This window comes from Borostomias antarcticus (genome assembly GCF_949987555.1).
Source record: "Borostomias antarcticus genome assembly, chromosome: 5".
Lineage (NCBI taxonomy): Eukaryota > Metazoa > Chordata > Actinopteri > Stomiiformes > Stomiidae > Borostomias > Borostomias antarcticus.
In genome coordinates, this window is record NC_140238.1 from 3,681,059 (window position 1) to 3,697,419 (window position 16,361).

Below are 16,361 nucleotides of genomic sequence, written 5' to 3' on the forward strand. Positions count from 1 at the left end.
ACCATGTGCTCCCTGTCTCGGAAAAGCACATTTATCATAGTTTTTCCAATGTATTTTCATATGCCCCATTGACTCCCATTGTAGCCCAGTGAGAGCCTGCATAAAAACTGCAGTTAGCACAATACTGGAACGATCAGTGAAATGATGGTCTCTGTTTCAGGTTCATGGTAGACAGACAATAAATAGCACTAAATGTCCAAAATAACACACTAGCCCTTTAACACAAGCAATATAGAAAATGAAGTAATAAAAACACTATATACACAGTTAAGCAACGCGTGCCACATTTGTTCTGTACAGTGCTTGTTGCCACAGTCTCTGAGGTGGAGGCCTCTCATAGGGCAGTGTGCCTTTTCTCTGGCCTCTCCTTGGGCGAGAGGGCTGCGTGGGGGTGCTTCCGCCTCTCCTCCTCCTCGTACCCCTGCTTCATCAGTCTGGTCAGGTACAGGAACAGAGTCTGGAGCAGAGAGGCACAACCAAAAAAAGTCAAATTGTTGGGAATTAAAATACAAAACGATCTCTCATGGACAGCCCATATCACGGATCTTTCTAAATAAAATAAAAAGTGATGAAATGATGATGTTCTGACATCAAATTTGCCGCAAAGTATGAATCCTGTAGGGTTTTATTGATCATTTTATGAAATCCATTGACTTGTATTGACGCGACCCCTGTAGATGTGTAGATCAATCCGCAGAGGGGATTCAGGAAGCGGAACTACTTCAAGGCATAACACGAGATCGGAATCAGTTCAAGCGGAAGTTTACACACGTATGTGCTGCGACTAAATAGTTCTATGCTAAATATTTAAAAAAGCCTTTCCAGATGAACCAGAATCTTACTTTATGGAGAATTATATGTCAGAACACCAACTAACACCTCGGTGAGTTTCTTGTCTTTGAAATTGAGAGTTTATGCAGTAATGCAGTAGTAGATGATCCAGCCAATCAGAGAGAAGTGTAGTTCTTCTTTAATCCACTAGAGTGCAGTATGATAGAACATTTGATTTTGACTGATCTTCAGACAATAATAAAAAGGTTGCATTCTTTTAAAAGTAGCCTCTATCATGTGTCATGGTATAAATCAATACTAGCTGACTTGTGTGTAATGAGTACTTTTGAGATTGAATTATTTATTTCAACTGAGTTACGTACGTACCGTACTACACTACACATAACAGCAGCAATGGGTTCTGAGCTTCGACAACATCAACAACCTTTGAGGAACCCTGATGTGACATGACGTGATGCGACAGAGCCACGCTCCAGTTTCTACTATATGACTAATTTCCGGCCAAAATGTCCATGTCAATCAACCCCATCTCTCTGCTACATTTCCATATTGCCAGTAGATGTGGAAAACCCTGGGGCTGTTCTGTAGCTCAAGGAGGTCCGGGGCCCAGACCAGCACTTGTTGAAGACTTTGGTTCCTCCAGTTCAGCCCATGGGTTCAGCCCACTTGGCAGAGAGTGTGAATTCCGGGAAGAGATAAATGGTAAATGGACTGCACTTATATAGCGCTTTTCCACCTTAGCGGCACTCAAAGCGCTTTACAATGGCCTCTCATTCACCCATTCACACACCAATGGCGGTAGCTGCCATGCAAGGTGCTAACCTGCTCATTGGGAGCAATTTGGGGTTAGGTGTCTTGCTCAAGGACACTTTGACATGTGTACAGTCAGAGGTGGGATTTGAACCACTGACCCTTCGATCATTGAACGACCCGCTCTACCAACTGAGCTACAGCCGCCCCTATGATGTTTGACACTCAAACAGGAAGTCATGGGGGGTCAGGGGATGTGATTGAATTATGTACCTTCCATGCCTCCTCCAGCTCTGGAGTCCATCCATCTTTCAGAATGGGCTGGACAGCACAGATGAATTCTGCTCCAACATACTGAAACGTAATGCATAATAGGGCAGGGAATGATACACAGCTACAGCTCCGTCGATAAATACAAATTGAATTTTAATCAAAGAACATCATCTCCATGTGGAAACCAGTAAACAGGAAAAGCTCATACCATTCAGGAGACTCATGAAAGATAATTTGATCTACATTCACTTGAGAGCATGCTTAAATTGGATCAGTGTATGTCGTCGTTTTTCATCGCAAACTCAGCCTTGGACCCAACGCTAGGACAGTGGTGGTTAAAGGCGTAGTGTCCTATTTTGGACATTTAGCCCTATTTCTGACATGTCTAACGTCAATCTGAAACATAGAGACCATAATTTAATTGATCGCTCAGATATTGAGCTAGATCGATATTTTTGTCAGACTCAAATTTCTTTACAATGGAAGTGGTTGCCCTGGGCATGTAAATATGCGTTGGAAAAACTCAAGAAATACTATCAGGAAGCTCAGTGTGTAATCTTACCAGTCTCAGTATGCTATACTATGAAATGTATCAGAACTGGAGCGATGCTAAACACAACGCATTGTGAAACATTTCACACCACAGCATACTGAGACCGGTAAGATTACACACTTAGCTTCCTGATAGTTTTTCTTGAGTTTTTCAACGCGTATTTAAAATGCCCTGTCCACTTCCATTGTAAAGAAATTTGAGTCGGACTAAAATATCGACCTAGCTCAATATTTGAGCGATTAATGAAATTAGGGCCGCGATGTTTCAGATTGATGTTAGACATATCAGAAATAGGGCTTAAGTCCAAAATAAGTCCAAAATAGTGCACTACCCCTTTAATGTTCTGTGGGTTCAGAATCGTCGGCAGGATGAATGCGAGTCAGTCTTACGCTGTAATATTTGGGCGGGGCGTTGTAGCGGTAGTGGCTCTTCCCCAGCTCCACGGCCAGGACCTCCAGTCTGTCCAGCTGGTCCAGCCTGGCCACACTCTTCTCTATGAAGGACATCACACTGGGACACACAGGAAACCATGCATCAGTTGAGCAACACCAATGAGCAATGTTACTTCTAACAGGAAACAGATGAGTGTTGTCAGAGACAACCTGAATGACTGTAAGAAACTAAATTAATTTCTTCAAATCAATAAAAGCAGATATTAATGTGTTTCCCATTGTTATCCACACTCCATTATATTTTAATGGAGAGTAACATTTTGAACAAGACAGCAAACCCTCATACAGGATGCGGCCTCATTGTCTGACCATTGCTATCTGCAAAAAGTGTGTCCGTGCCACTTTAGTGCACATTTCTGAATATGCACAGCAGCTGAGCCCTCCCCTCTCCTAGCTCCTAGTCTGTGCGCTAATGTCTGTGTGAGAGGCTGGAGGGCCACTTGACATATTCTGTGAGCGAGAGTACAGGGAGCTCGTGTCAGAAATAAGGTATGTTTTCCTCTCTGTCTGCCTGCCTGCCTACAGTATCTGTCGGTCTGTCTGCCTGCCTGTCTATCTGTCTGCTTGCCTGCCTACAGTATCTGTCTGTCTGTCTGTCTGTCTGCCTGTCTGTCTGTCTGTCTGTCTGCCTGTCTGTCTGTCTGTCTGGCTGCCTGTCTGTCTGTCTGTCTGGCTGCCTGTCTGTCTGTCTGTCTGTCTGTCTGTCTGTCTGTCTGTCTGTCTGTCTGTCTGTCTGTGTCTGCCTGCCTGTCTGTCTGTCTGTCTGTCTGTCTGTCTGTCTGTCTGCTAATGCCATAACAGCCTCTCTAACCTCCAACTCAGGCTTAATTTGGTTTGTTGGTCTTTGGTGGAGAGGAATGCAAAAGCTCAGCATACCCAGAAACACACCATGTTAATCTTCTTAGATACAGTATGAACGTGTGACGTCTCAACGGCATACAACCCTGTCGACTTTCAGACGGATTTGGCCTAAGGCAACTCTCCCTCTGTGTCTTCCTCAGAAAAAACAACCCAGAATACATTCTTACATAAAGTCTACAGTATATATGAGACGTGCCACTTGAAAAGTAATAACACTGGGGGGGGGGGGGGGGGGGGGGGGTCGGGGGGAGGGGTGGGTGGTCGGGGGGGGGACGCACCGTAGGCCGTGGGCTCTCAGCTCCCGGCTGGTCCTCAGACGCTCCAGGTCCTCCACGTCTCGGAACAGGAAGAAGACGTCTTTGCACTCCGGATGGGTCTCAAACAACCTGTTACCAAGACGACGGGGGAGAGAGCAGAACTCCGTGAGCCTCCCACAGCGTCCCTGCCCACGCCCCCCCAACCCTCAGCCCCCCCCCCCACTCCTCAGTCCCCCCCCAACCTTCAGTCCCCTTCAAGCTTATGATGAAATAACCATGCAGGTTTTCAATAAGCCTCTTAATGAAGTGTCTGGAGAAATGCGTGTCGGTATTCATGAGACCGTTGATGTCCTTCGTTTGAGCAATGAAAGTCTTTGCCTTTGAGATATCCGCCCGCAAGCTGAAGTACAAGTCCGTTTATTCACCTCATCCAGAGAGAGTAATTATACAGGCAGTCACCTCATCTTTTTTTTTGTTGTTGAATAGTTCTGACGGTTCAGTCTCAAGCATCTTATTCAGCCTACTCACAATCTGTCCCTTCCTCACTGCTGGCGTCTTCAATCACAGCACCCGTCTTGGACGCAGTGTCCCGCCTGGGATGGTGTCTATCCAGCGTGTGTGTGTGTGTGTGTGTGTGTGTGTGTGTGTGTGTGTGTGTGTGTGTGTGTGTGTGCGACTGTGTAGGAGGGCGATTGGTTTGCCGTCTCCTCCGTTCACACCGTGGTACTGAGTTCCGTGGCCCTCATCACCCAGGTGTGTCAGAGTGAAACTGAGGGCCCCATCAACGGGCTCTGATAGAACCAGAGAGTGAGCGGCCCCCTGCTGTGCTCCATTACCCCCCCGCCGGGGCCCCATTACTACAGATGGGCAATCCCTCCTCTCCCCCTTCACCTCAGTCAAGTGCAGCCCGGAGGAACAGTCGAGTTACCGTTTTTCAATTTGTGCAAATTGTTCTGTTTTGTGAGAGCATCATGGGGTTTTGCAAATGTTATTATGGTGGAAGACTCTGTCCATGTTTTGGATGATTTCTCTGGTTTTGAGCGAGTAAAAAAAAAAAAGGTGTTATGGCATTCGTGCTTCTGTTTTACCCAGTGTGTTAACTGTTTTTGAGAAAGATTATTCTGCTTAGGTGAATGCATGTAAACAAGAAACACTGGAATTAATCTCCGCTGGGATCCAATCGGGAAGCTCTATGGTGTTTCTAATGGTTAGGCAAGGCAAGTTTATTTGTATAGCACATTTCAGCAACAAGGCAATTCAAAGTGCTTTACATGAGATGTCATCAAGTGCAACACATAAAAGGTCATATAAAACGAAATGCAAAAAAGGACACTCTTTTCTTTATCACATACTGAAACCTTCTCTCTCTCCACTCACTTACGTACAATGTCCTTCTGTAGAGTTGCTCGCTGGCTTTTCACCAGTGCCTCAAACATCCTTTCTGAGCAAGGGACCACATCAGCTGTCAGTGGCCTACTGTTGTCTCACTAGGCCCACCTTGCACCAAAAATCCAACTTCTCTCGGTTATAGAAGGATAACCGCGCTGTAACACTGGCTAGCAGTCAGGTCCATGATGTCACCCCATATCCCCCTGACATCACCTCCATCAGAGATCACAGCTGGAGGGACAGTTACACATGACGACAGAGGTGACGCCATCGACCAACAACAACCCTTATTTTTGTGTTTCCCCTCCATCATCGCCCTGGTTCACTGTGTCAGAAAGGACTGAGAGCTTTGCAAGTCTGTGAGCACCCACTGCTTTTCTTTTGTCTACGGAATAAAAGAAACGTCTGTTATATTCTGTCCATGGCCACTACAGTATCATCATGAGTGCCTTGCAACAATTGAAATAGGTGTCTGTTCCATATTTCTCTCTTGGTGACACACAATGAGACATGAACAGAGGCGTGATTTCAAGATGGACCTGTAAATAGTTGCTCTGTACGCCTAACTTCAAATGCATAGAATAATGGTTTGAATAGTAAATAATGCAAGGGACAATTACTTTGTACCATACATTGTGCCATTTGATTCTCTACTGCCTACAAGTTTCAGAAGAATATGCATACAGTACATAACAGAACATACAAACCCCTCATACTCTGAATACATATTCTACTGTAGATTGAATAGTACTGTGCAAACTTAATCCACTACAATTGTGCTGCTCTGTTAAAAGCAGACTTCCTGATGGGATGTGTTCTATTTCGGGCGTGAGAGCGATGAGAGGTCACTTTTCACCGGCGAAATGACTGTAAGTGCGCTTTGAGGAGCACGGCGTGATTCACACACTGCGCCTCGCTGACTGGAGCGCTGGCGGACTTTCCGTTGTCTCTCAAGCCCCGTAACGTAAACAGCAGGTGACGGGCCTGACGCTTGTTCCCTCGAGAGCCTACGTCCTCACAAGTGCGCAGTGTCAGTGGAAGTGGAGTCCTAATTCAGGACCTCATCTCACGGAGCCAGCCGGTCGTTCAAACGCTCCCTTGAAGTGTTCTTACAGTTCCTAATATAGAAACGCAATACAATACACCCTCAATTATAGCTGCAGAAAACGAATAATCAGCCGAGCATCCCGGGCCATTCTACACAGACAGGAGATGAAGATGAATGTTCAGCCAGTAGAGTAACTGATTCTACTGTACCAGGCGGCGTTGGTCTTCTGAATATGCATGGTGTTGTTCATAAGATGGCATCCTTGTCTGCAGGGGCTGCAGAGGTGGCCCTAAACCACTGGAGGCCCCTGTGGATCCAGGCTAACATGCTAAGGTCAATCTCTTCAACCGTCTGGATCTCCTCCAGGGCACACATTGCCCTGACTGGGCCTTTAGTCATATGCTGAGCCCCATATAGCCTCTCTCCACCACCACTGGCCCCATGTCCAACCCCATTAGCAAACCATGACTGCGTGTAATATAATTCATGCTCCTTGCAGGAAGCCCTGAGGTGTTTCTAAGGACAACCATCCAACTCCAACAACAACAACCGTCCATCTCACGTGTTTTGCTAGTGTAACTGCTAATGTCATCACCCTTCAAGGCACTGGGCAGTGTGGGGACCTGATGGATATTCACATTGAGACATGGCGCGGTGTGACTAGAGAGAGGGACACATCCTCCTCCAGGCTTTTAATGAAGGACTTGAGGCTTCATGACCGAGGGAATACAGCTGCATGGTTAGGAGACATTAGCACCACCTCTTAATCGGGTTAAATCAAGCAGCCCCCCCTGTGGCCCCGAGAGGTTTAGGAACAGACCAGCGCAGAAGTACCAAGGTTGCATTGCGGTCATGGGAGGCTCACATACGCACAATGGAGAGGTTATACGACTTATCATTTTGGTCCTGTTAACCAAGGTCAGGTATCAACGACGCATACATTTCATCTTTGCATTGGCATTCACATTTTGCATGTTCTCGGTTCTCCTCCTATCTGCCATTGAACTGTCCTCTCGTTAATAGGTCTACATCCAGGGTAAACCCAATTAAGTGAACTCGGTTTACCCACCTTATTAAAATGGGATTGAGTTTACTCAACTGTTTTCTGATCAACTGTATTAATCAATGAGGGGAAACAAGGTGGGTAAACTCTGCACTCGTCAGAGTAGCCTACACCTACTGTAATTACCGCTACACCCCTGCTACATCTGATATGTAGCCTAAATCATTTAATGAAAGTTAGCGAATAGACACATTTGATAGGCATTCATAAATTCAAATAAACTCAAATGCATAGGCTAGACGGATTGACAATAATACACTCACCTGACGAACATAATAATTCCAACTTTTGCGATGTCCTCCTGGATAACTTTCCACGAGTCTTTGATCATCTGGATCTGGTCCTGGGTGAGATGAGCGGCGGCTTCCTCCGCCGTTTTTGGTGTCGCCAGCCCAGATATTGCGCAGCCCATCTTGGTAATAGCCTATGGAACTGTAAAATTGAAACAATCCCCCCAAAATGGTTTTATTAGCCTACTGAATAATAATGCGTTCCTGGCATCAGTTGGTCCGAGTTGAGCCTATACGCCTCTGCAGCAGCCTACACGATCTCCCCAGACCAGCATCCACACATGACTGGTACTCCGTGGTCTTCAGAGCTCACAGCGCAGAGCGTTTGGTAACAGCAGATCAGCTTCATGATAACCGTTCATAACCTGTAATCTAAGGGGTGGGGCTTGGTGATTTGATAACTGTAGCCTATAGCCTAGCTCATTCTACTTTTTTTTTTTTTCCATGTATGTCTTTGTACTCAAGGTTTACCTAAGCGTTTAGGTTTACCCAACCCTGAACACTCATAGGCACCTGAAATGCCACTATGAAACACTATGTAATATTATATATATATTTCACCTTCTCCCTTTTATTAGTTTACAGACTTATTCTACAGTAGGCCTAGATTTATTTTTTTTGTGTTTTAAAAAAAAAATCTAAAAAAATAGAATATAATGACATAGTGAAAACAGATTTTTAGACATTTGTGGTAATTTATTAAAAATCGAAAAATATAATAGTGTGCACACCCTTTGATATGACACCCAAAAGTGACCTGAGGTGCATTTTGTTTCCACTGATACTGCTTGAGATGTTTCTACAACTTAATCGGAGTCCACCTCCTAAATTCAATTGATTGGACATGATTGGGGATTGCCAACACCTGCTGCCTATATAAGGCCCCACAGTTGACAGTGGATGTCAGAGCTACCGCAAGCCATGGGGTCAAAGGAATTAACTGCAGACCTCAGAAACAGGATTGTGTCAAGGCATAGATCTGGAGAAGGGCAGCTTTACAGGTGCCAAAGAGCAGTGGCCATCATCATTCGTAAATGGAAGAAGTTTGGAACCACCAGGACTCTTCCTAGACCTGGCCGCCCGGTCAAACTGAGCAGTCGGGGAAGACGGGCTTGGCCAGGGAGGAGAGCAGGAACCGGAGGGTCACTCTGACTGAGCTCCAGCGTGTCCTTGTGGAGATGGGAGAAGCTTTCAGAAGATCAACCATCCAGGCAGCACACCACCAATCAGGCCTTTATGGTAGAGTAGCCAGACGGAAGCCACCCCTTAGTAAAAGGCACATTACAGCCCGCTTGGAGTTTGATAAAAGGCACCTATAGGACTCTCAAACCATAGGAAACAAGATTCTCTGCTCTGATGAAACCAAAATTGAACTTTTTTGGCTTGAACACCAAGTGTCAAATCTGGAGGAAACCAGGCACCACTCATCACTGGGGATGTTTTTCAGCTGCGGGAACGGGGCGACTTGTCCTGATAGAGGGACTAGAAGATGGATGCAGCCAAGTACACCAAGATCCTTGAACGAAATATGCTCTCTGGACCTCAGACTGGGGCGAAGGTTTTCCTTCCTACATGACAACGACCAGATGCATACAGCCAGGAGAACAGAGTGTCTTCGGAGAAAGTCTGTGATGGTCCTTGAGTGGCCCAGCCAGAGCCCAGACCTGAATCCAAGTGAACATCTGTGGAAAGAGCTGAAAACGGCTGTGTACCAACACTCCCCATCCAACCTAGCCAAGCTCATAGCTTCTTTCCCAAGACGCACCTCAGCTCACTTTTGGGTGTCATATCGAATGGTGTGCACACTTGTTTTAATTAGCACAAATGTCTAAACCTGATTTCACTTTGTCATTATGGGCTATTTTGTGTAGAATTGAGAAAAAAATGAACTAATAGAATAACTGACGTAATAAAACGTGGAGAATGTGAAAGATGTGCAGACTTTCCAGCTATGTAGTTGACATACTAATATTGATTAGTCATTCTTGGAATTAAAAGCGCAATTAACACACATGCGATTCAAAATCTCTGCTTTTATTGAGAATATACTGTATGCCATTTCAAGCATGAAAATAATATATTCCTCCGTCTCTAGAATGGAAAGGTAAGGGACCAGATTGGTTAGTATTTGTAAGAAAACAAATTCCCACCGTCAAATACAACAATTTCATAAATAACGAAAATAAAGAGGTATAAAAGTTTGTGATGAATGAGAATTGTGTAGTAGCTAAATGTGAAGCATATTGGTCTGAATAACGCCCCAGCGGTGTAGCAGTGCACAAACCAATTACGACTCAGCTGACAGAAGCTCTTTGGAGGTCAGAGGTCAAACTTGTGATGAGCAGCACTTGATACAGTAATAGTGAATTAGCCTCTCCTCTATGGTGATCACCTGGACTGTGGCCAAGTCTCTGCTACCCCAGTTGAACTCCCATCTGTCGTCTCTGTTGTCCCCACTCCCCACCCCCTCAAAAAAATAAAAATAAAATCGTTTCTTTGTTTATGGTTCTCACATTGAAACCATAAAATGGCTGATGCCAGCTATTTTAATGATATTCTCCGTCACCTGGACTAGTTTTTGTGTCTCCTTGTTGTCAACCGATTTCTCACAAGCAAGGAACACAATTATCTTCCATTCATACATAGAACCAAATTATATATATTTACCCGCTTTACATATAAACAACCCTTAACGGTGAAGGCAAAAGACAAATGTACAAGTGTCGTATATACAACTTTTACAAAGAGAAGGTCCTTTAGGGTCCTTGATCGACCATATCCCTTGTTACCAGTGGTGACACGACACCAGTGTTGACCGCATCGACAAACTCAAAAGATGAATGGACAGACAAAAGAAATAGAAAAAAAGAACATTGTGATGAAAACATCAATAATATTCACTGGCGGATAGTCACACATTTCTGCCATTTCATGGTTTATTGCTATGGATGTCATGGGTTACTCAGAGCGTTTAGATGAACTTTAGCCATGGTTCCATGGTTCCTTTGTTAGGAGCTCAGGCTCTGGAATCTCTCACGCAGGTTCTTCACCAGACTCCTCTCCGTCTTTTTCCACACGGACATCCTGGCGCAGTCCAGCCCTCCCCTGCGGAGGCTGTCCAAGTCCTGAAGTGTCCCCTGTCCTCTACACCCTCCGTCCTCCTCCCTCTGTGTCCCTCTGTCCCCTGGCTCCCCCCCGGCGGGGACCCTCTCCACTACGATGACCTTGCGCTCGTTGGGCACGGCGGGATGACCGGCCACGAAGCAGCAGCTCCTCACCGTCGCCGGAAGGTTCTGCAGCTCGTGAAGCGGGAGCATGTGATCCAGAGAGCTCCACCTGCACAGCGGGGGGCGGTGATGAGTCTCCCCCACTCCCCCCTCACCCCCGTGGGCCACGCCTAGGCAGTCCGGCGGAGCCCCGTGGGAGTCTACGGAGCCGTTGCAGCCGAACGAGTAGTCGGCGGAGCTCCAAGAGGAACCGAACCTCTCGGTGGAGCTCTCCAGAATCCCCTCCGGGGCCGAGCTGCTGCGGCCCAGCAGCACCGAGCGGTGAGAGTCCCTGGGATCCGGCCTGGGGCTCGGGGTGTATTTGGAGCGCAGCTCCCTGACGTCCGGCCAGTGGAAAGACTCGGTCTGCACGGGGCTGTGGGGTCCGCTGGTCAGCGTCGGACAGGGGGACGTGACCCGCGAGCTGGCCCCAGAACTGAGGGTCTGGGACGGGCTGGGGGAGCGCATCTCCTGGATGATCACCTGCTCGTAGGCGTTCAGTGACAGCATCAGGCTGGGTTTACCTGTGAAGAGGGATCGTTAGGAGAAAAGATAGCAAGGTTTTACTGGTTTGCCTTATAGCGAGTCAATAGAAAGGTGTTTGTGGCGCACGGATGTGATCTACTGTATGCCGGAGATCTCGGTAGATTCTGGATTTCTCACTCACCCGTGCATTGGGGGTTCTCCTCGTGGACGGCAGGCAGGTTCTTGGGGGCGAGGAGGTTCTCCCCCTCCCTGTTCCTCTGCCTCACCACGGGCCTGTGGTTCTTGATGCGCTGGCTGTACTGTCTGGCCAGCTGGAACACCTTGCTCTTCACCCTCTCCATGTCCTGTAGGATCAGCTCGTCCGCCACGCCCGACCGGAGGCTGATGATCCTGGGTAGGGGGGCCCGGGCCAGCCTCCTCCGCCCCGTGGGCCTGGGGGGCTTGTTCGGACACGGGTCGAGCCCGGCGACCCCCTCCCTGGCCGGGAAAGGAGACGAGGCGAAGGACTCCTCTGAGACGGAGCTGGCGTCCGATTCCTCCAGGATGCTCAGAGGCTCCCCTCGCTCCTCGAGGCTGTCGCCCCTCCTGGGCGGCCCCCCGTGATTGGCTCCCTCCTCCTTAGCGCGCCCGTCGGCCCGGGGCTCCTCAGAACTCCCGCACGCCTCCGTCTCCATGTCTCGCCACACCGCGACCATCTCCGAGGACGGCCTGAACTCCTCCGCGCCGGCATGGGCGTTGCCGCCGCCGCCGCCACTCCGACACCCGGGCGTCTCGCCGTCTTCCGCGCATCTCTGTGGGTCCGGCCCACCGTGTCGGGCGTATGGGTCCGGCCCGACGTCTGACCCCTGGTCTCTCTCCAGGCCGGGCAGGTTGAAGACGGACCAGGACGTGGGGCGGACGTGAGCCGAGGCCTTCCTGTGCAGCGGCGCGTCCTGGGGGTCCTGGGGGTCCATGCTGTTGAGCTGCCTGCTCAGGTGCCTGACCAGGCCTGCGGGGATGTAGGACAGGCTCTCCCGGCGCTTGATGCTGAAGCCGGCGTCCTGGTGCTCCGCGTGTTCGTAGTACCTCCGGATCTTGTGGATGAGCAGGCGGTCCCGCTTGGAGAGAGTGGACCTGTGCTCCACCTCCGGGCCCGGTGGGTCCGGTTCCGAAGCGGGGGCGGGCGTCGGTGAGCAGGCCTCGGGGGACGACGGGGTTTCCGGGGGAGGGTCGGACGGCCTCGTCGGGGTCTTCTCCCGGAGCTCGGCGCCGAGGGAGGGGGCGTCGCCGCCGCCGTCCGGTTGGGGGGGCGGGGGGCAGGCCGGGGAGCGGAGGTCCTCAGAGGTCAGGCTGCCCCGCCGGGAGTGGCCGCCGGCAAAGCGTTCGGCGATGGCGCCGGCCTGGTCCAACACCGAGGGGGGGGAGACACCCCCGGACTCGGCTGCCGACTCCGACTCCTCCTCCTCTGAAAACTCCTCATTGGTAACAATGCTGCCGTTGCTGGTGTCTATTTGGAGGGCTGAGGAGTCGCTCTCCTCCTCCTCCTCCTCCTCTTCCCTAGCTTGGCTCGGGGTCTCCCCGGGCTCCGGGGTCTCAGCTACCGCCTCCCTAGGCGGCAGGGGAGCAGAGACAGCGGGCGGCGAGTGATGAGTCACGTCCTCCTCCTCTTCGACCCGAGTCTGAGGAGCATCGATCGGAGGGGGCGTCTCCTTCAGGCGAGCCTGTACAGGATAGGACAGAGTTGAGGTCAGAATGACATAATACACTCTGGAATACGATGAGTCACGAAATGATGTAAGGGTGGAGACCAGCTAATGAACATCCAGAATCTAGTGGCCACCGGGCACGCCGTGACAGAAGAAAGGCCAGTCTAATGGAACAACCACCGCAGGTGCGATAGAATTATAGAGACATTTCGATCCCATTTCCGGCTCGACATGGTAGTTAATTCCGTATTATAAATAGAGCCCTGGGGTGTTTCTAACGCCCGCCTGACTCCATCAAATGGAGCAATTTCAAAGGTGTTTTCATTTCACCAACCCCAGTCTACTGCTAGCCCAGGCTCATTCCCAGTCGCAGACGTCTGACGGTGTGTGTGTGTGTGTGTGTGTGTGTGTGTGTGTGTGTGTGTGTGTGTGTGTGTGTGTGTGTGTGTGTGTGGGTGTGTGTGTGTGTGTGTGTGTGGCGATGAGCTGCAGAGGGAAGATAAGGGAGAATAACGTCTCACACTCAGCTCAGACCCAGCGATGCCGTCTCACTGAGACCCGGGAGATATGGGATCTATGAAATATGTTGACAGCCCCAAAAAATTGAAATGCTGTTTGATTGTCCCCAAAAATGGAAATGCTGTTTGACTGTCCCCAAAAATGGAAATGCTGTTTGACATACTGTAGGCACTTGACAGGGGGAGATGTCTTGGAATAGGGGGATGCTTTCATTTACATGACTAAAAACAGACTATTTACCAACACAACTCTGAAATGCTATGATTCAGGAGACTTGAAAGGCAGTCTGGGTTATTCAAACATCAAGATAAATCTCAAATGTTCCAAAAGAGCTTAAAAGGGCCGATTTGTTTACTCCACAAATTTCCTCATACACAGATGTGCTGAAAGATCATAAAATAACCAATCAGAACTTCCTTAATGTACCTCATATACTGTACTTTACAGGTGCTTGTACATCATGAATTTCTTCTGCAGATTTGAACCACTAGGGGCCAAATCATGACAGATTTACTATTAAAATACCACATATATATCACTATTGCAACTAAATGTTGAATTGAATACCAGTATTGCTGTCTTTCAGGCTAAATCATTGGCATTTCACAGATTTTTTTTTTTTTTTTGCCGTATAGTTACTCTTTAACTTGTACCAAAACAGACACCTGCTTCCTTTGTGCCCCACAGTTAGTACCTGGTCAGTGAGGGCCTCCGTCCTAGATATGTCTCTCTGCTCCTCCTGGGTGGACGTCTTCTCCTCCTGCCTCTCTGGGGTCTCCTGGTCGGCCATCTCTCTCTCCTCTTCCTCCTGAGAGAACAGGTCACAACACCAAGGGACAATAGCAAAATCAGTCTGCATGCTGTGGTCATGGTTACCAATGATGGGCAGATAACCACATCTAAATATCACATCAAATATGTCAACATTTCTTGTCAGAAAATATTCTGAAGGCATCTTTGAAGGCACCTGATTTGAATTGAATGCCCAATTGTAAGACAGTACATTTTACTACTGTAAGGCAGTGGACAAATGACATTTGGACCAGGAAACAATGTAATGTTGTTACAACAATTAACCTTCACAACGCTTTGGCTTTCTTTTTTTAATCTAAGGGGAAACATTTTAGCAATATGATTACCAAAGACCAAAGCATAATGACCTATAACAATGAAGCCTATTTGACTTTTAAATTTAGCTTTGAAGTTATTTGTCAGATCTGTGGATGCTTGATCCAATGCTTTTAGTGCTAATCCTACCAAAGATTACTGGATTAAACCAATTCTAACATCTTCAATAATATACAGTATACATTTCCATCATTTTGATGTGTATATTACAGAATTATCTGAAGTTATATTACAGAATTAGAGAAATAAAACAAAATGTAAGCCCATTTGACATAAAAAACGAACACTTATTTCTGCACATTTTATCAACACCTTTCCAGAGACGAGGTGAGAGACAAACATGACTATTGAGGAAGCTGGTCTCCTTTGTTGACTTTCACGAAGAGCCAAGAGGTACAGTCACTACCAGCAATCAAGGACAGACATGCAGCTGGGTGACCTATAGCTACTAGTAAAACTATCCAGAGACACCCCATGTACCGCAATGTCTTATACCCCATGTACCTCACTGTCTTATACCCCATGTACCTCACTGTCTTATACCCCATGTACCTCACTGTCTTATACTCCATGTACCTCAGTTTTATACCCCATGTACCTCACTGTCTTATACCCTATATACCTCACTGTTTTATACCCAATGTACCGTAATGTCTTATACCCCATGTACTTCACTGTCTTATACCCCATGTACCGCACTGGTTTATACCCCATGTACTTCACTGTCTTATACCCCATGTACCGCACTGGTTTATACCCCATGTACTTCACTGTCTTATACCCCATGTACCGCACTGGTTTATACCCCATGTACTTCACTGTCTTATACCCCATGTACTTCACTGTCTTATACCCTATGTACCTCACTGTTTTATACCCCATGTACCTCACTGTCTTATACCCTATGTACCTCACTGTTTTATACCCAATGTACCGTAATGTTTTATACCCCATGTACTTCACTGTCTTATACCCCGTTTTCCCTAACTGTCTTATACCCCATGTACCTCTCTGTTTTATACCCCATGTACCGCACTGTTTTATACCCCATGTACTTCACTGTCTTATACCCCATGTACCTCACTGTTTTATACCCAATGTACCGTAATGTCTTATACCCCATGTACTTCACTGTCTTATACCCCCTGTACCTCACTGTTTTATACTCCATGTACCTCACTGTCTTATTCCCCATGTACCTCACTGTCTTATACCACATTAATCTCACTGTTTTATACCCCATGTACTGTACCACACTGTCTTATACCCCATGTACCTTACTGTCTTATACCCCAATACCCCATGTACTTCACTGTCTTATAGCTCTTGTGAATCTCTAAATCTCAACCAGCAGACTGGAGGTCACCTGTTCATTTGGCAATGCTACTGATTGTGCTACCATTCCATGAGGGTTTCAGTCCATGCATTGATTACACAGTGAGTTTCAATCATTGCATTCCATGAGCACAGCAAACAGTAGCTAGTGTTAGTAGATTGTGTTAAGGGTGAGCATGGGAGAGATGGGGTTGACTGGCAAGCTGGTGGGATG

The 16,361-nt window shown here is 47.7% G+C and overlaps 2 protein-coding genes across 2 annotated transcripts in view; both read right to left on the minus strand.

The window, feature by feature from the left end:
* Positions 1–334: 334 nt before the first annotated feature.
* On the minus strand, positions 335–7,850 carry xgb (x globin; the record flags this gene model as incomplete). The annotated part of the gene is made up of 5 exons (XM_084438504.1): positions 335–457; positions 1,816–1,896; positions 2,758–2,878; positions 3,960–4,067; positions 7,702–7,850. The coding sequence occupies 5 exons, from the start codon at positions 7,848–7,850 to the stop codon at positions 335–337; spliced, it is 582 nt and encodes a 193-aa protein (XP_084294630.1).
* A 1,911-nt stretch (positions 7,851–9,761) lies between these two features.
* The window catches only part of LOC311309194 (pleckstrin homology domain-containing family G member 3-like), a 38,530-nt gene continuing 31,930 nt past the window's right edge, over positions 9,762–16,361 (minus strand). The window contains exons 16-18 of the mRNA XM_084438373.1: positions 14,379–14,537; positions 11,662–13,180; positions 9,762–11,518 (exon numbers count right to left, since the gene is read on the minus strand). Coding sequence (XP_084294499.1) covers positions 10,737–11,518; positions 11,662–13,180; positions 14,379–14,537 — 2,460 coding nt within the window. The 3' untranslated portion in view covers positions 9,762–10,736. The remainder of the gene's footprint in view (positions 11,519–11,661; positions 13,181–14,378; positions 14,538–16,361) is intronic.